The sequence below is a fragment of the Onychostruthus taczanowskii genome, unplaced genomic scaffold, assembly GCF_017590055.1.
Source record: "Onychostruthus taczanowskii isolate IOZ18803 unplaced genomic scaffold, ASM1759005v1 scaffold19, whole genome shotgun sequence".
NCBI classification, from domain to species: domain Eukaryota; kingdom Metazoa; phylum Chordata; class Aves; order Passeriformes; family Passeridae; genus Onychostruthus; species Onychostruthus taczanowskii.
In genome coordinates, this window is record NW_024499128.1 from 6123639 (window position 1) to 6140434 (window position 16796).

Sequence of the window (16796 nt, forward strand, 5' to 3'; positions counted from 1 at the left end):
TCTGCTGTTTGCTCACAGATTCTGTGTAAGTCAGGATTTGTCCATTTGACATTTGAAGTGACTCACAGAAAGCTCTGCAGTGAAGGTATTGGTCTCTTAAAGTTTAGGTGTTGAGCTTATTGGAACAGCATTTGGTATCAGCATAAGTGCAAAAATTGCATGAGGAACTGTGTTCCTTCCCAGCCAACCACTTAATGGAGCCCTACTTGAACCCCAAAGCTTTGGTTTTCACAAAGCAGATAATAAAGACATGTATGGCTCAGGATTAGTAATTGTTTTATGATGATCTCATCTGCTGTTCTTCTGGTTTCTTTTTTTACTTTTTTGAAGCTTTTTTTTTGAAGTTTTTTTCCCCCTCTGTTGGAATCAGACTATATTTCTATCAAGGGTAAGATTCTGTTAGAAAATTAAAAGCTTTTCTGGGTATGCTGTAGGACTGCCCTGCAGTCCAGCACTAAACTTCACACTTGTCATCCCCAGCTATGTGACTGCCCTGTGTTCTTCCCTGGGCAGTCAGCACCTCACATGATGTTCCTCTTCCACTTCACCTGTGTCTGACCCCCAAATTATGACATATACCATGAACTGAAAGAATTATACTATGTAGAACATGTTTCCTGCCTCTCTGTTCACATCTGAGGATATGCATAAAATGAAGTCATTTTTCGTGCATTAGATTTTCAATTACATGTTTATTGTACTTTCCTCAGTAAGTAGTAGTAGTATCTTCTTCCATTTTAAACAAGACTTTAGCCTCTTTTGTGACATTAAGCAGTTTCACAAAAGCTTTTGACCAGTGTGAATTGTTTTCCTAAGAAGCAATTATTACAGCTGAATCTCCTGTTTGACAGGGCGAGTGTTGGGATGGGAGCTCAGCTTGCTTTTTTAGCAGTGGCTGCTATTGTGATGAAGCACTGCGTGCCCTGGGGCTGCAGGGCTCAGTGTCTTTTAGGGTTCACTGTGACTGTGTGCATCCATCTCTTGTCAGAGGGGTTCTGAAGACACTGATCAAGCTCTCTGTTATTCCATCCAGAACTCCATGTTCTATTCTGCACATTATGGTTACTGTGGTTTGTGATGAGCAGAATGAGCACCTGTATCATTTATACATTCAATCTGTCAAGATGGAATGTCAGAGGAAATGCTTAAAAAAAAAGGATTTCCTGATCCATTCTGGCTTTATCAAAATGCAAGCTCTGTGGTACTGGCTGCACGAGTCCCTAAGGACAACCTGCTGCAAAACATTTTGCAAAATTCTCTTTGTTGGTTAAGATTGAGAACTGGGAGCAAAGGGTACAAATGTTTTGCTGTGGAGCTCCAGGTTTTGAACTTTTTGCCTGGTTCTCTGTAATGTCCATGGTTTGTGTGGCTGTGGACAGACAAAAGCCTTCCTTTGGTTCTGCCTTCATTTCCTGACCACCCAGCAGATGCTTTGGTCAGAGCAGCCACACAATACTCTGCCTCTGGGTATTCACAGCATCTTCAAGCTGGTTCCATGCAGGAGGAAACAATATCCAATCAATGTTCCTTCTGTCTTTTGGAAGAAATGAAGTATTTTGAGTATGATAATAGAACTTTAAACAAAATGGCAAGGAATTTCCAACATATTTTCATGTATGAATGAGTTCTGTTAATTTCTTCACAATGACATTGCCACTTAGAGCACCATTCAGAGATCTTTGTTCTAGATATACTGCAGTAAACATCAAGATAATATATGTAGAATTTTCTCACTCATAGTTTGTCTTAAAATCATTCCACAAAATTTCTAAAGTTTTGGCTCAGCCGCTGACTGTTGGCAGTAGCAATAAAGAGTAGACAGAGTAATGCACTGTATATTTTATTTAATAAAAAACAGTCAATTTATTTTAAACATCTGACCAATCCAAAGATAATAAATAATTTGAAACTGTCTTCTGTCTTTAGGAAAAAAGAACCAAATTTATTCCCTCTGATTTTCTAACTGAGTGGTTATACAAGTAAGTTAATCATGTTTTTTGCTACTAAGTATGTTCAGTGATTCCAAGGCACTAATTTGCAAATTGAATAGCTGAAATTTAAATTAATATGAGTTGTTTTCCTTTTTTCTTTAGCAAGAATCCAAAGAGGAAAGATGAGTCATTCACAGAATTGTTTTCCATTCCTTTTGTTAAGGACTGGCTAAAGGACCAGTAAGTTATTGCAGTACTCAGAATAATTTTTTCTCCTTTTATTCTTTTGCCTCTTCTATCCCAAAAAAGTAATAGAGCCTCAATATGTTGCAACTGTGCCCTCAAAAATGCCCTTTACTGTGTGCAACAAAGAACTATGTGACAGTTTCTAACTGGCTAGTGTATTACTGACAAGGTATTTTGTACCAGAATTGTTCGCAGATAAATTAATTTTGAATTCCTAAACATTTTAATTGTAGAATGAAGGACATTTGAATGGTCTGGTAGTATTATGAACATCTTTATACTAAGGAGTAAAACAGTTTTTTCAGTGCTGCTTTCTCTTGTGGAAATCTTTGAGAGTATAGTGAAGAAATTCTTCTCTAACTGTAAGCAGCTGCTTTGGAAATACCTGTGACAATTCTTAGCATCGGGATGCATTTCTGCAGACATTTATGATTTTGAGAAATCAGCACTTGTTTTTGGCAGCCTCAATCATATATTCCTTGTTATTTTCTTAGAACCAAACAGCACAATAGTTTTGAAAGAAATGCTACTGTCCTTGAGACTGCATTTACTTTAAAATATAGCTGTTGTGTGAGAAAAGCAAAGGATTAGTCCACAGTGAGAGAATAAGAAACTAACAGAGGTCAGATTTTAAAGAAAATTTTCAATGTGAAAACTTAACTGGAATCTGGATTGGTAATTGGTGAAAACAGAGATTAATATCCTTGTAGATACATTTACTTTGTTATGTGATATAAGTGGAAATTGAACTTCTTTGAATTCTTGACATGTAACTCTTGGAACCTTGAGACACCAATGGAGCAAGAGGAAAGCTCCTTATCACAGGTCTTTGTGGATAAGCTGACAATTGTGTCAAAAGGGTTAACTTTGACTCCCTGAGAGGTGGTCAGAGCTGTGTTGGACATTTCTGAGTACAAGAGCCCTTTGGAGAATGACCCATTTCATCTCAGCTCTGGTACCTGCAGCCATCGTGCTGTCCTGGCGCTGCTGTTCAAACCTGCCTCTGCTGGGACACATCTGCTTCACTCTGTCAAACACAGTTCTTGCCAACAAGATGCGCATTTAAGGCTGTGCTTTGTAAAGTGAACGTGAGCTGCAGCCTGGTTGTTGCACCCATTGCTTAAGCACACAGAGAGCCCTTGGCCGTTTTGGTTTGTGAGGATGGATGTTTGTACCAAAGATAAAATCTTTGAGATCACGGTTTTACAAACATTTCTCTTGGAAGTAAAGCTGAACAAAATGTTCCCTGCTCTCTCCTGTACCTCACCCCAATCTGCTTGTAGGCACCCTGATCCACCTTGTCTGTTTGGTAGGATGCTGGATTATTCTGATCAGGGCCCTGCTCTGAGTTAGGAATCTCTCTGCCAAAATGTGAGGAGAGTTTGTACAGCTATTGAAAACAGATCATTTCTCCAGTCTGCTTCATCTTGCAGAGTGGCAAACCTGTGTATTGGCATAAACAAAGGATTAAAATGAAGGGCTCAGGGCAAGGTGAATTGAACAAATGAGCTGCTAAGATAGAGAGGTGGTGGCAGGAACTGCTTAAGTCAGCTTTGCCAACGAGAGAAATACACAGTGGAATCACAGCCTGGATGACTCATAGCTTCTGTTAGTGGTGGTGCTCCTAAATAACGGAGTGACAGCTCCTCAAGGACACTGGAGTGTCAGAGTCCTGCTTAAGTTGATACACTTCATCTTAAATCCTCTAAACAAGTAGGCCCTTGAAATAATAATTATTAAAATTACTATTAAATAACTACTTTTAGTGATCTTATCTTAAAATTAATGATTTAAAAAATGCTGCTTCTGAAGTAAATATTATTGGAGCAAAATGAAAGGCTGCAATATTAAATAAGAATAAAAAAAGAAAATCTATTATTATGTCCTGGATATGCCATAAATAGTTTATTGTTATATCCTTCCAGCTAGCACATTTGAAATGTAATTGATTCTGTGCTTTTTATTGTAATTTCCATTTCTATTTTTTTAAAGGAGTTTTATTTTTTTTAAACAGGATCAAGAATATATAAGAGACAATATACTAAAAAGTGCTGGTCAAATTTTGATGGCAAGCATCCTTATCCCAACTGTTTAGATGGGTTTATCAGTGCCAAGCAGTCTTAATGCTTAAAAAAACCACCAAAACAAAAAAACCCCAGAGGACTATTGTTTTTGTTCTATCCGGGATCCAGCTTTTTTTAATATATTCCATACTTGAGTATGACTTTTTTGGCTCCCCTCCAGTGCCTCCAGTTTCTTCTTTGAAGCTCAATTTAATTTTTTTAAAGAATTGTCAAAGCCACAGTCTTATGAGCTTCACTTTCTGTGCAATGCATTTCTAAATGAGATCTTGCAGCCTACTTTTCCCTAATAAGGAGACCTAAATGCTGCATCAGTTTTCAGAATTTTAAAGGCAAACCTTGTACCTTTAAAACCTAGATGTTGTAGGTGAAGGAGCTTGTAAAATTTGAATTTGTTTCCAGCTTTAGTGTAATAATAGCTGTGACATCTTAGTATAGGTACCTTGTCTTCCACTGAGTTCTGCATGTTACCAGTAGTGCTGACAAAATATTCCATCCCTTGGGAACCTTCAATTCCCCAAGCAGATTTCCTAAGCAATAGAAGGAGCAGCTTCAGTGCTGACTGGTAATCTCCATATCACATGCCAGACATTTCTGTTGCCTTAAAGGACAGTTGCACCTTTCAGAGGGCAGGAAAGTGGATTTGAACACAAAACCAGCACACGTTTGGTGGGCACTTGCTGGGGTACAAAGTGATGTGCCTGTTCCTCCATTTGAGGCTGCTGAAAGAACGAAGGGAAGAAACAGAATTAGAGCTGGGAACGTTTTGTAATCCTATAAATATGCTAATGAGCACCACAGTTGCCTTTTGTCAGCATTTTCCAGTGGTGTTTCTGGTTGAACAGCACTGAAGCTCAGTTGCAAGTAACCAAGCTCTGTGTACTGAATCAGGGCAAGTCAGTGAGCTCTGATTATGCTCTGATCCCTCTGAAATTTTACTTTTCTGGCATAGATAGTCTGAGTAACATGGCAGCATAATTTCCCTACCTTATTTAGCATTTTAATGGAAGAAATATGAAGAAATCAATAAAACACTGTTCCCCTGCTCTGAAAAACAGTGATATAAAAAAGCCTGTCATGTAAATATAATAATATGATAGCATTCTTCAACATAACCCTGGACCTTACATCCAATGAGAGAGAGTGGTGTATAGTGTATGCACCTATGTTAGGAACAAGCATTTCCTGGCTTTTGATGTTCAGATAAAAAATAATTCACAAGATTTTTTTTTAATCTGCATTTTCTTCTTTTTTATTAGAGATATTTACTGGCTACCCAGTTCAGAAGGACACATTTCCTGGTTTAATCTATCTGTGTGTACCAAAACAAGTGTACAGACACAGAGAAAATAACTTTATCATGGCTTTACTGAAGTGGGCAGCTAAGATATAAATGACTACTAAATTTGGAGTAGTGGCTTTTTGCCAAATGTCTGTATACACATATATATACATTGATTATTTTTTTTTCTCCCTCCCCCAGATATTTTAATTGGGTGAAGTCTGCTGGTCTCAGCTGCCTTTACAGTTGACTTCATTGTCAGCTCTCAGATGGCCAGTAGGGGTAATTTTGCACGGGTGACTGATTTTTTTTCTTTCCATAATATGCCCAGTTTCTACAGGCTGTGCTTTCTGCACACTGCTATATTCAATTGGTTTGTGTCTAATCCAGCCATGTTTGGAGTATGCTTTGTTTGCCTTATATGTTCTTTAATTTTCTTTAATAATTTGAGCTTTAAATAACATTTTATTGTAATAACAGGAAGTCCAACAAATACATCCCTGTGGATGTTATTCTGTGTGTTTCCAAGTAAAAATTGTCATTCAAGTAATGTGGCAGATTTCAGGTTAACAAAGGAGAAATTTTTTACTTAAAAACTGTGTGTTGAAAGATTGCAGAAATTTTCTGTGTAAAATATTTATATTTTGTAATGGTGCTTTATGGGGTTGAAGGTGTTATGGCTGTAATATCTGATGCATTAAAAATGTTTCAATTTATGTAAAGGTTGTCAAAATGGTAATGAGAAAACTGAAAACTTATAAGTGCTTTGTGACATCTTCCTAATGTTGCTGTTGGAGCACTAAGGGGAGTTTTTCATGTTTTCTGCATACAAAGTCTGACCTAAAGTACACAAACATAGATGGGAATTTTCCCGTTGAGATGAGTGGCCTTTGGAACAGGTCCATGTTTGGTTTCCCTCAGTCCAGGCCCACAGACACTCTCACAGACTGCATAAACATTGGTCCTACGAGAGAGAAAGCTGAGGCAATGCTCTGTGACTTCCAAAACATGTGGCAAGTATGCAAGCACAGGAGAGCTGAGTTGGAGCATTGAAGTGGGCACGTCCTCCCAAGGAGAGCCTATTGAGACAAGAAATCCACTGTGACTTTCAGAGAGAACTGAAGGCAAAAGATTCTTGCTCTGTTATTTTTTGGCATGTTCTCATTACAAAGACTTCTTGCTGTGATTTCTCTCATTCCTCTGACATTCTGGTTACAAATCACCTGTTCTGCCTCAGTCTCCTGTTGGTTACATGACTGCCTCCCCACATAACAACTTTCTCATGTTAGCTCCACAGTCTTGTCTTTTCTTCATTATAAATAGATAAGCAAGTATATAAATAGTTGGTATGTGTCTAGCAGTTGAATGCATATTATCACTATGGTCACTTTGATAGCATTCTCAAATGTATTTATAACATTTTTAAATTCAATTCACTATTGACAGTATAAAGGAACTTTTATATGGACAAGATGATAGAGGAGTTGAGATTCCTGCTAACTAGCAAGAGTCACACTTTAAGATGTCTACTTGGTTGCAGTTCCTCTTTTAAGTAGTTTAAATTTGGTTATTCCTACATTTACAATCCTTCAAAAGTGGACTCTCCATATACTGCACTAAAATGTTTTCTTGTATATTGTAAGGATTTTTTTTTCTCAAATACTAATAATCTTATTCTTGTGCATTTAGATTGTTGCAAAAGAAAACTAGTGATTAGGAATTTATTGCTGACTATGGGATAGTTGTACTAATACTGAAAATGTTACAAAGAAAAGTCTCAGTTCACACTCTGTTTGACCTGTGAAAATGTTCCAGTGTATTTTTGTCAGGTGTCTGTGGGAATATTTCCCTGGAAATCTGAGAGGCTCATACAGTGCCTGTGTAATATTTGATCAATATATGTAATTGATTTTAAATACCAGGTCAGATGAATCAGTACTTCAGTGTCTGCCTGCTTATGAACCACCACTTTCCTGGTTTTTGGGTAAATGACCTTAGTAGTATTTATAAGCAGAAGTTTTTTGAGGTATTTATTTTGTATCAAAACAATACTTTTTCATTATTGCACACTTTTGGGGATCTGGATAGGCATGTAAGAAGAAAGACCTAAAGAAGGCAGCTGTTGCTGTCATGTTTCTAGATGCTATGATTAGGAATAAGAAATACTGCAAATATGAAAGATAAATACATTGAGAAATTTCTAGCAGAGTTTTTTTTGGTTATTCAGACCAGCACATGATTTTTTTGAGTATTTCCCAAAACAAAGGCTTTCTCAGAATCCTTTTTTTTAAGAGTTATGCAGACCACCATGGTCATTTACTTGTGTGTCTTATATTTACCCTTATTCTGTGGTCTGTTCCTTTAGATTATGAATTTTTCAGTGACTCTGTCATTGCCTGTGATTGTACATGATCTAAATATTCAAGAACAATAATCATCACAGTCAAATTAAAGGTGAAGTGAATGTGGCTGTGGTCACTGTATTGAAACTTAGGAGGCCTCATCCTTTTCATTAGGGTTGCTTCAATATTTGTAGAGAAGAGCTTTCTAGAAGCCATTCCATGGCTGCACCTGGAGATTCCTCCCTCACCTGCACACCAGGAGCCCCAGGCACTGCTGCTGCCTGCAGGCACCTGCCTCTGGGGCTGCTGCTTGAATGTGGGGGAACAGATTGGAGCAGGAGGAGCCATTACAAAACCCTGAATTATATACACTGAACGTTTTCTTGATTACATTTTTAATCTTATATTTTGTTTCCAAGGAAGGAATCAGGACTATTTGTAAGACAGATTGGGAATGTGAAGATAATCAGAGTTTCTGGGTATTAGTGTGTGGAAACACTGCCTGAATTCAGTGTCCATCACTGTGACTATGAACCCCCAGAGATTATTTTGTCCGTTTTGGAGACAAAAAAATGGAGAGGCTCTTTTCCTCCCTTTTCAGAATTCTTTGAGAACCCCATCTTCTGTCCATGAGGAAATCAGAAACATGTCTTCATTAAGAACCTTTTTCCATGCCTCCTCCATTTATTTAATGCAAGTCTGTTTTGTATCTTCTGGGTGCAAAATTCCACTTTCATAATGTCATATGAATAGTGAATATCTCACAGAATCAAGATCTGTACAAGCTTGCTCAGAAGGCAAGAAACACTTTTCTGGAATTTAACTTTGGTCAGTGTCTGCTTTATGCAGATTTGGTAAAATAAAATAATAAAGAAAAAAAAATTTTAATGCTCTTTTACAGGTGCAACTTATGTTAAGCAATATATGTATATCTCAACAGATATCACTGTTTCATATGTGGGCTTTTAAGATTGGGCATAATCAAGGACTAAATAAGCAGAATGTATTCAGTGTACACTGTACTGTCAGTTTGCATCTTGCAGGCATCCAGCTGTCTTCTGCCACACATGACAGATCCTCTCGTTGGCTGCTGAGGGGTGACTGCCTCTGCTCAGATTCTATTTTTATTTGACCTGCAGACAATTGTGTATATTCCCCATTTATTCCCTTAGACCAAACTGGACCTGGCATGACTTCTGGTCTTTAAAGCTGTGCCATTTGAAAGGATTGATATCTGCCAGTGACTGATACTAAAAAGGAAATCCTGTTCTTTCTTGACTTTTTACATTGCTTTCTCAGTTTTAGTGTTGGATTATAAGCTAGACATTTTTATAATTTGAAAATGAAAGCAATGAAATGCTAAAGTTGACCTTGCAGGCTAGGAGAAATCTCAAGTTGTTCTTTGGAGATGTACTTATTCTTAGAGAAAGTTCAGTGTCTTTGATATAACTGCTGTAAAATATGTAGGTCTTCCTGTGATTTTCCCTAAGTTTTGGTTTTCAAAAAGATCTAAAATAGAACAGAGGATGAAAGCCTATCAGGGAAACCAGCACAGTCCAACTTCAGATTTTTAAGGCTGATTATAAGAAGCTGTTATCTCAGGAAGCCTTGCTTGTCCAGCACTTATGATTTCCCCTGAGCAGGAGAAATGCTAATCAGTGTTCACAGGGATAAGAGTTTAGCTCAATGGAGAGACTGCTTTTTATTTTTGCCTTATTTCGACTTTTCCAAACAGACCAAGGTTTTAGTTCACATTAAAATAAATGTAGGCTAAAACCCAGCTGACATGATGGTGAGACCAATTTAGCTGAGTACACAGGCTGAACCAGTGGAGTCAGTGTAGCATTAGATAAGAGCTAAGGCTGTGCTCCAAGTTGAAATGCTCCTGCAGTGAAGACAAGCCCTAAGAGAAAGACGTCAGAGAGCATAGGAAGCTTACTAGGGCAGAGACTAATATGAATGAAATTAAGTGAAAGGAAAATGTAAGCTGTCAAACCTCCTAGCTTGGGCTGTAATATGCCATAAATAAATTTCCAAAAGATGTTGCAGCATTTTAGCCAGAAAATGTAAGACTGCTTAAATAAATAGCTTGTTATTGATGGGCTTTGCAGTGTCTTTATAATAAAAATACTATAGATCATGTTCCTGCATGGGCTGTGTGTCTGTAGGTGGGTGCTGCATCCAAATTCATCATGTGTTCTTCCAAGTCAAGGCTGTGTTCAGTCTGTTCCCCATGCAGGGAGAGTGGCTCTTGGCAGCCATTCTAGTGCTGTGCCAAGGCTTCTCTTTAGAACTGGTGTTTTCATGAGTTGCAGTGTTATTACTCTGTAGTTCTTGGCTGCAAGTTACATTTCTCATAAAAGACAGTATAGAAATAAATTTTGTTTTGTCCTTTCTAATGGATGATTTCTTTTATCATTGTGTCTGAGAAATAAATCAACACCGATAGAAAATGGCTTTTGGGAAGCAAGGTTTGATATAGTCATTTGAGGTTTTGCTAGTGATGACTGAATTTAATTACTAGCTTGTTCCCATTAAAGTTGGTAGCAACAGAATCACCAAATGTTCTTTCAAGCTACCATATATTTTGGCTGAAAATGCTTGAGTTCAATAATGTACTTAATTCTTTTATCATCAAAAGAAAGTGTATATGGTATCAAAAGTAAAATTTCAGCATTTTAAGAACTTGTTTAAATATTTCTAAACATGGATTCATGCTGTGCAGATTTGATAATCATTATTTTTCAGCATGTTTTAATTTAAAGTGACACCATAATGTAAATGAATGTACTAAGATATGTTTATATTCTGTGTATTTCATGTAATAAACATTTACATATAAGTCTGTTCATTGTTGCACACACGCTAAAACCTTCCCTGCTTTACAAATGGCAGACTGCTTCCCTTGCCCACCTCCCACTGCCACCCCAAACCTTACCATAATAGGGGGAGTCTGAAGTACATGTAGAAGAGGAAGAAAGATGACCATAAGAAATGTGCCATTTGTACAATATTGTTTTCAGAAGGAATTCTTGTTGTGTATATATCAATACATTTGTAAAGGAGACATTCTTTGTGCATTGTGTTTTCAGAGCAATAAGAAACTGTCTTTCAGGCTCCTGAACAACATTTCTCTTTTTGATAAAATATACTGTTAGGGAAGAAAGTGTTTTACATTTATAAGCTGTCTGTTAAATTTTTTTTTAAGTCCTAGACCACCAGTTCCTCTATCTCTGCTTCTGTCAGAAGAAGAAGCCAGCATACTAATTCAGTCCTTCTGGAGAGGTTATCGGGTAAGAGTAATCTATAATTATTTTGCTTGATGTTGAAAACTGTAGGACTGTGAAGGCCCCGGGGAAAATCCTTACATAAATTTTAAGTAGGGGATACTATAAATAGCTGCTGAGACCCCTATGGTTCATTGGCTTTGGATGTTGTTCTGCCTTATGCCTAGTGACTTCAATTTTTTCACAGGCATTTATGCTGATGTAATCTCACTGTTTTCCTCAACAACAAAAAATCCACAGAAATTCGATTTTCCAAAGTACAATTAACACTGAACAATTTTCTTTGTTTAACTGAAAGTTGCTTTGGGTAGCTCTCAAGGGTGGAGTGTTATTTTGCTTCATGCAGGGATATGTGAGTGAGTGTGGAGATGCATGAGGAGGATTGGTGAGGTCTGTTGAGAAATAAAAGCATACAGATAGAAAGGACAAGGAACTGAGACCAAGAATGAGACAGGAGATTTATGAGAGGCATGAAGGCTGTTGTTCAAGGAAAAGGGAAACAAAATGACAAGCAGATGTTGTGAGGCTCAATAGCAGCACAGCACTAGAGCTATTCCAGTTTAAGGGGGAAGAGCAAGGTGCATAAAATAAATACAAAGAAAATTGTCCAGTGCTATTATTTTGGAGGGTAACAGCCATGCTAATCCTAGGGTACTAAATAAATAATTTTGAAAATCCTGAACAAGTTCTGTCAATTTTTTTAAAAAAGCTCTAATGCATTCACACTTCAGGAAGAAATGGACTTGAAATTCAGGTGACTTTGGTGATGAAGAAATGTCTTTGACTTCCTTTATCAAAACTTAAGCTTCTAAGTAGCCTCCAGATATAGCAGCAATTTTGTTGTGATGGACAGTGAGACATCTCTGGATGTCAGGTGTTCTTTAAATAACAATCAGTTTAAAACACTCTCTGTTAAATTCTCTACTATTTTTAACAAACATGAATATATAAGTGGCTTCTATAATGTGCTGTGCAGCTAAAGACAATGAAATACCTTGAAATGTTCTTCTTGTCTGATGGATTTTTGTGACTCTTTCTGCTTGTTTGTTTCCCATTATTTTTCTTTTTTTAAACAGAGACAACATTGACACTAACATTAATTAGCACTGACAGTATCCCTGCAGGCATCCTTACAGTGGGGGCAGCCATTATCCAATAACAGTTGTGTTTGCTGAACACTGCAAGGTTGCTCAGATATCTTCTGCTTCTCTGAAAGCTTGTGAAGGGCACAATCCTGCCTTGCACAGATGAACTTCAGGATTTTTACACTGGTATTTATAATTCTAAACCAATCCCAGAAATAAGAGAGAAACTCTAGCTATAAAAGGTAGGAGACATAAAAAATAATTCAGGCTATAAAATTAGCTATTAATGTTTTACCTTATTCGAGGTGAAAGAACATGGGGTTTTAAAAATTAAAAATTGCAATCAGAATGTAAAATAAAAATCATTAGTACCAAATTACTACATAGGGCAGTGTGTTATCCTTGGGCTTGCAGATTAAGGGAACACTAGGCTTAAATGGGATTTCATCACATTAATGATAAGTATATTATGAAAAATTACCAAATAATTCAGATTATTTGCTTTTAAAATTAATATCTCAGTCAGCTAATGCTGATTTAATGTTAACAGCTGATAATAACTGAATACTTACAAATAGTGCCTTTTTGCATTCTAAAGATATTTTTGTGTCAAAATTTTAAACTATTTTCTAAAGTTTTCCATTAAACCTTGTTTTATAATTCAGAGGATTTAGAACTTTGAAATAAAAATTGACATAGTGTGATAATACTGGATAATTAACCATGAGCACACAGATAACATGACAGTGTGATGGAGAGACAGGTACTTCATCCTTGGTCTTCTAAGACACATCTTCCGTGGACTCATTTTTTGAGGTATTTTCTTGACCATATTGATTTAGGCAGTAGAGTTTAGCTCGTTATATAACTGACTGAGCATCAGTCTTCTCTTGATACTTCACTTGTTTCTGCTACCTCCAGCTGTCTGAGCATGCCAGTAGCAAAAACACATGGCAAAAAATGCAAAAATGGATCAGGCAGTAAAGGTTTTCTATATAAAGGGGGAAAAAAAGCTATAGGTACAGAATTGTGAGAACTCTGACAAATGAAGCATGATCAAAAGAGTAAATTCATCCTTATCTGCAGCAGAAAGACACTTGTTTCATTTCAGGAAAACACTTGTTTAATTGTAGTAATAATTAATGGCTGCTATCAACCAAGTCCTTGCTACAATCTTTCATTCAAAGACATTGATGGGCACTATGACAATTATTTCAAGTTTAATCAAGAACTGAATTCCAGAACAAATAGCAGTGGAAAATAGAGCTGCTGAGTTCTCTGAGGAGATCACAGAAAGGAAGACATCATCTTGAGAGAGCCCTGAGGGCCAGGAGGAGCCCTAAAGTAAGCCTTGAGACAGCTCTGTCATCTGAATTCTTCCTTTTCACTTTCCACTATCCTTTTTTATTGAGGTTCCATCCATCTGTCATGGGCCAAGTCAGTATTCAGCTGGGTGTCAATTTTCCAGGCACTTTTCCAGCAAAATATGATATATTCCTTCACCCCTCTACTGCAGAATCATTGCTTAGTGCCTTTTTTTTAAAAATGGGATCTTTTTAATCTCTAAAATTTGCATAACTATTCCAGACTAACAGAAATTTTTCATTAATAGAATTTCCTCTGATGTCTGGGGGTGAACATTTAGTGTTATCCTTATCTGCTGTGCTACATGTTCTCACCTAGCACTGAAAGCCAGGGGTTTGGACTAAATCTTGTAATATCTTAGAGTTGAAATTGGACAGCATTATGTAAATATTTAGTGCTGTTTTATACACATCCTTTGAGCAAAAGCTGAAGATAAAAATGCACCAGTTTTGCTTCGTATCTTGCAAGGCATAGTTGTACCTTTGCTATCACAGTTTATGTATTGCTTTCCAGCAAGCTGTGGCTACCAGCAAAGGCTTTAACCCAGAAGGTCACACAAATATTCCCTGTTATTTACAGCAAGTGTGGGAGTGAACTCTCCCTTCAAAGCTAAAACCCCTCCAGGGCTTCAGGCAGTGCTGGTCTGCAGGAGACATGTCAGTTGTTTGGACAAGATTCTTGACTTTCTCTTTATTTGCCTGGAGATTTTGCTGCTAAGTCATGGCTTTTTCATCATGATAGCATTGCACTCTGGTTTCAAAGCAGAACTTTCTAAGGCATTATCAGTAGGCTAAACTGCATTACAACCATGCTGAACTACAATCTATTAAGCATATTTGGAACTTCTTAATGTATTTTGGTATATTCCTGTCACCTGTTTTACTGCAGGTGGCACATCTGTGTTCTTTTTCCTTTTTTGGTCACTTTTCTAAAAAGACACTTTGTTCTGGGAGCTCATTTTACTGCTTGGATTTAATGCTGACTTTGGAGTATTTGAGTATCTGACTCTGCCTTTATCTCAGAACTCTGTATTTCACTGCATTGTCACTGTTTTATTTGCTTAGGGAGACTATACAGAAGCTACTATACTTGCCTTTTATCTTTTAACTGTTAAGAATTATTGTCTTTATGTTCAATATACAGAGACAGCCGTGGCCCTGTCATGTGCCAAAATACAGGTCTTACACAGCTCAAGTTGTAAGTGGACACATCATGTTTTCAGAAATTATATATTTAGATATAGAGGTAGTAATTTCTCCATCTCCCTGATTCTTGCACTTCTCTCATTTATATGCTTGTGTCCCATAAGCATTTCCTTAACCCTTTCCTGTGCAGACAAACTGACTCCATGTAATAGGGAATTATTTGGCTTATAAAAGCAAATATGCTGTCTTATATGACAGCATAAAAGAAAAAATGTCTCTTGAAAGCCTAAAGAAATTATCCTGTGTTTGGATTATATTTTGTATTTGAAAATAGTATCGCATGGATTTAATAGAGCATTACCTTATTTTTTTTCTATAACTATTAGTAGTATCACTAGTAGCTGTAACTTCTTTAATTTTTAAAATTTCATAGAAACCTTGTAAGAAGCCCTTATAACTTTTATAGAAGATACAACAGAACTATATCAGTATAATGGAATATTATTGGAGCTCTAAGATGTATCTGATCTCAAGTCACTGAGCAAAAGTCTTGTCTGTTTTTATTGATTGAGTAACCTTGTATTGTATTTCTGCCCTGCCAGTGCAGTGTCTGAAACATAGCAAATTATCTTCTCCTCAGTGGATTGACAAGTGTAGTGGGAGTTCAGCTACTGTTTATTGCATTCTTAGATGCAGCATAGAGGAGAAATCCTGGGAGGAAGAATACTTTTGATAAATAATTTAAACTGTTTTCTTTAAGGTTTGGAGTTTTCTATAACTAGTGGAAAACTAAGTTGTGCTCTTTTGCTCTGTATGTGTCTTAGTAAAGTGGGAGAAAAACAGAGGTAATGGAGAAGGGCATATAATAGAGTTCAAGTCACAGAGCAAACTCTTCACCATATCCTGTAAGAATATAAGATATACAAATTCATTTAGAAATTTTCTAGGGAACAAAGTCCTTATCTTCCTGCAAGCAAAAATGTGTCCAGGAGAAACTGAACTTATTGCTGCTTGTTTCTACCATGTTGTTCCACTTCAGACTGAATTACTGGGACATTGGACCTTAGAATCATGGAATGGTTTGTGTTGGAAGGAGCCTTAAGGATCATCCATTTCCAGCCCTGCTGCCGTGGGCAGGGACACCTTCCACCAGAGCAGGCTGCTCAGAGCCCCATCCAGCCTGGCCTTGCACACTGCCAGGGATGGGGCAGCCACAGCTTCTCTAAATGTAGTCCTGAAACAGTGACATTTTTATATGTAACATTTAAGAAGAAAATCCCAAACACCAGAAATGGCATTTTTAAAATAAGTCTATTACAATTTGCGTAGGACCAAGAGAAGAATCCCCAGTGTCCAAGGTAATGCTGCATGTCCCTTTCCACTGCTGTTCAGGACAGGACCTCGTGCACTGGAGGCAGTAATTGTGTGAATGCCAGCCATGGGCAGCACACTGCTAATTAATCAAATCCTGCTTACAACAAGTGGAAGTAGCGGAGTGGTAAAAGCTGTTGATGTAACTAGTTCACTTCTATGTTAGTAGGAACTATACCAGTACAAAAACAATACTGGAAAAATTCAGCTTACATCTAAATGAAATCAAGGCCTTTGACTGTTGTATTTTTTTTGTGGAAGCAGAATTATGCCTTTCACGGGGTGATTGACTGACAAAGAATAGGTACCTTGTAATGCAGTCCAATTACTTTAAATAACAGATTAATGGCTCTCCTGTTTGTGAAAATTGTGTGGGTGGGATTGCCAGTCAGCCTATTTGCAGCTGATGGCAGGTGTGAATCAGGTTGATGGAATAAATTTTCTTCTGCATGACCCTTTATGTGTCTCTTCTGCTCTGTGATTTTGGTCAGTGGGCTGGTTTTATAGTGTTATGATTTTCTGAAGGCACTAATACCCTTCAGCATAAGGCTTTAAATTTTAATTAACTCAAAGAATTAGCATCTCACTGCAATCTCATTCCCAGGAGTCCTTGGTAATCAAAGTGATTCCCTAATAGACATATTTATGTTTTCAATTGGAT

General features: G+C 37.2%; 1 protein-coding gene across 1 annotated transcript in view; it reads left to right on the plus strand.

Moving 5' to 3' along the window:
• IQCK (IQ motif containing K) overlaps positions 1-16796 on the plus strand; it is a 36283-nt gene that overhangs the window by 7191 nt on the left and 12296 nt on the right. Inside the window, exons 5-7 of the mRNA XM_041401585.1 lie at positions 1927-1979; positions 2094-2171; positions 11091-11175. Coding sequence (XP_041257519.1) covers positions 1927-1979; positions 2094-2171; positions 11091-11175 — 216 coding nt within the window. The remainder of the gene's footprint in view (positions 1-1926; positions 1980-2093; positions 2172-11090; positions 11176-16796) is intronic.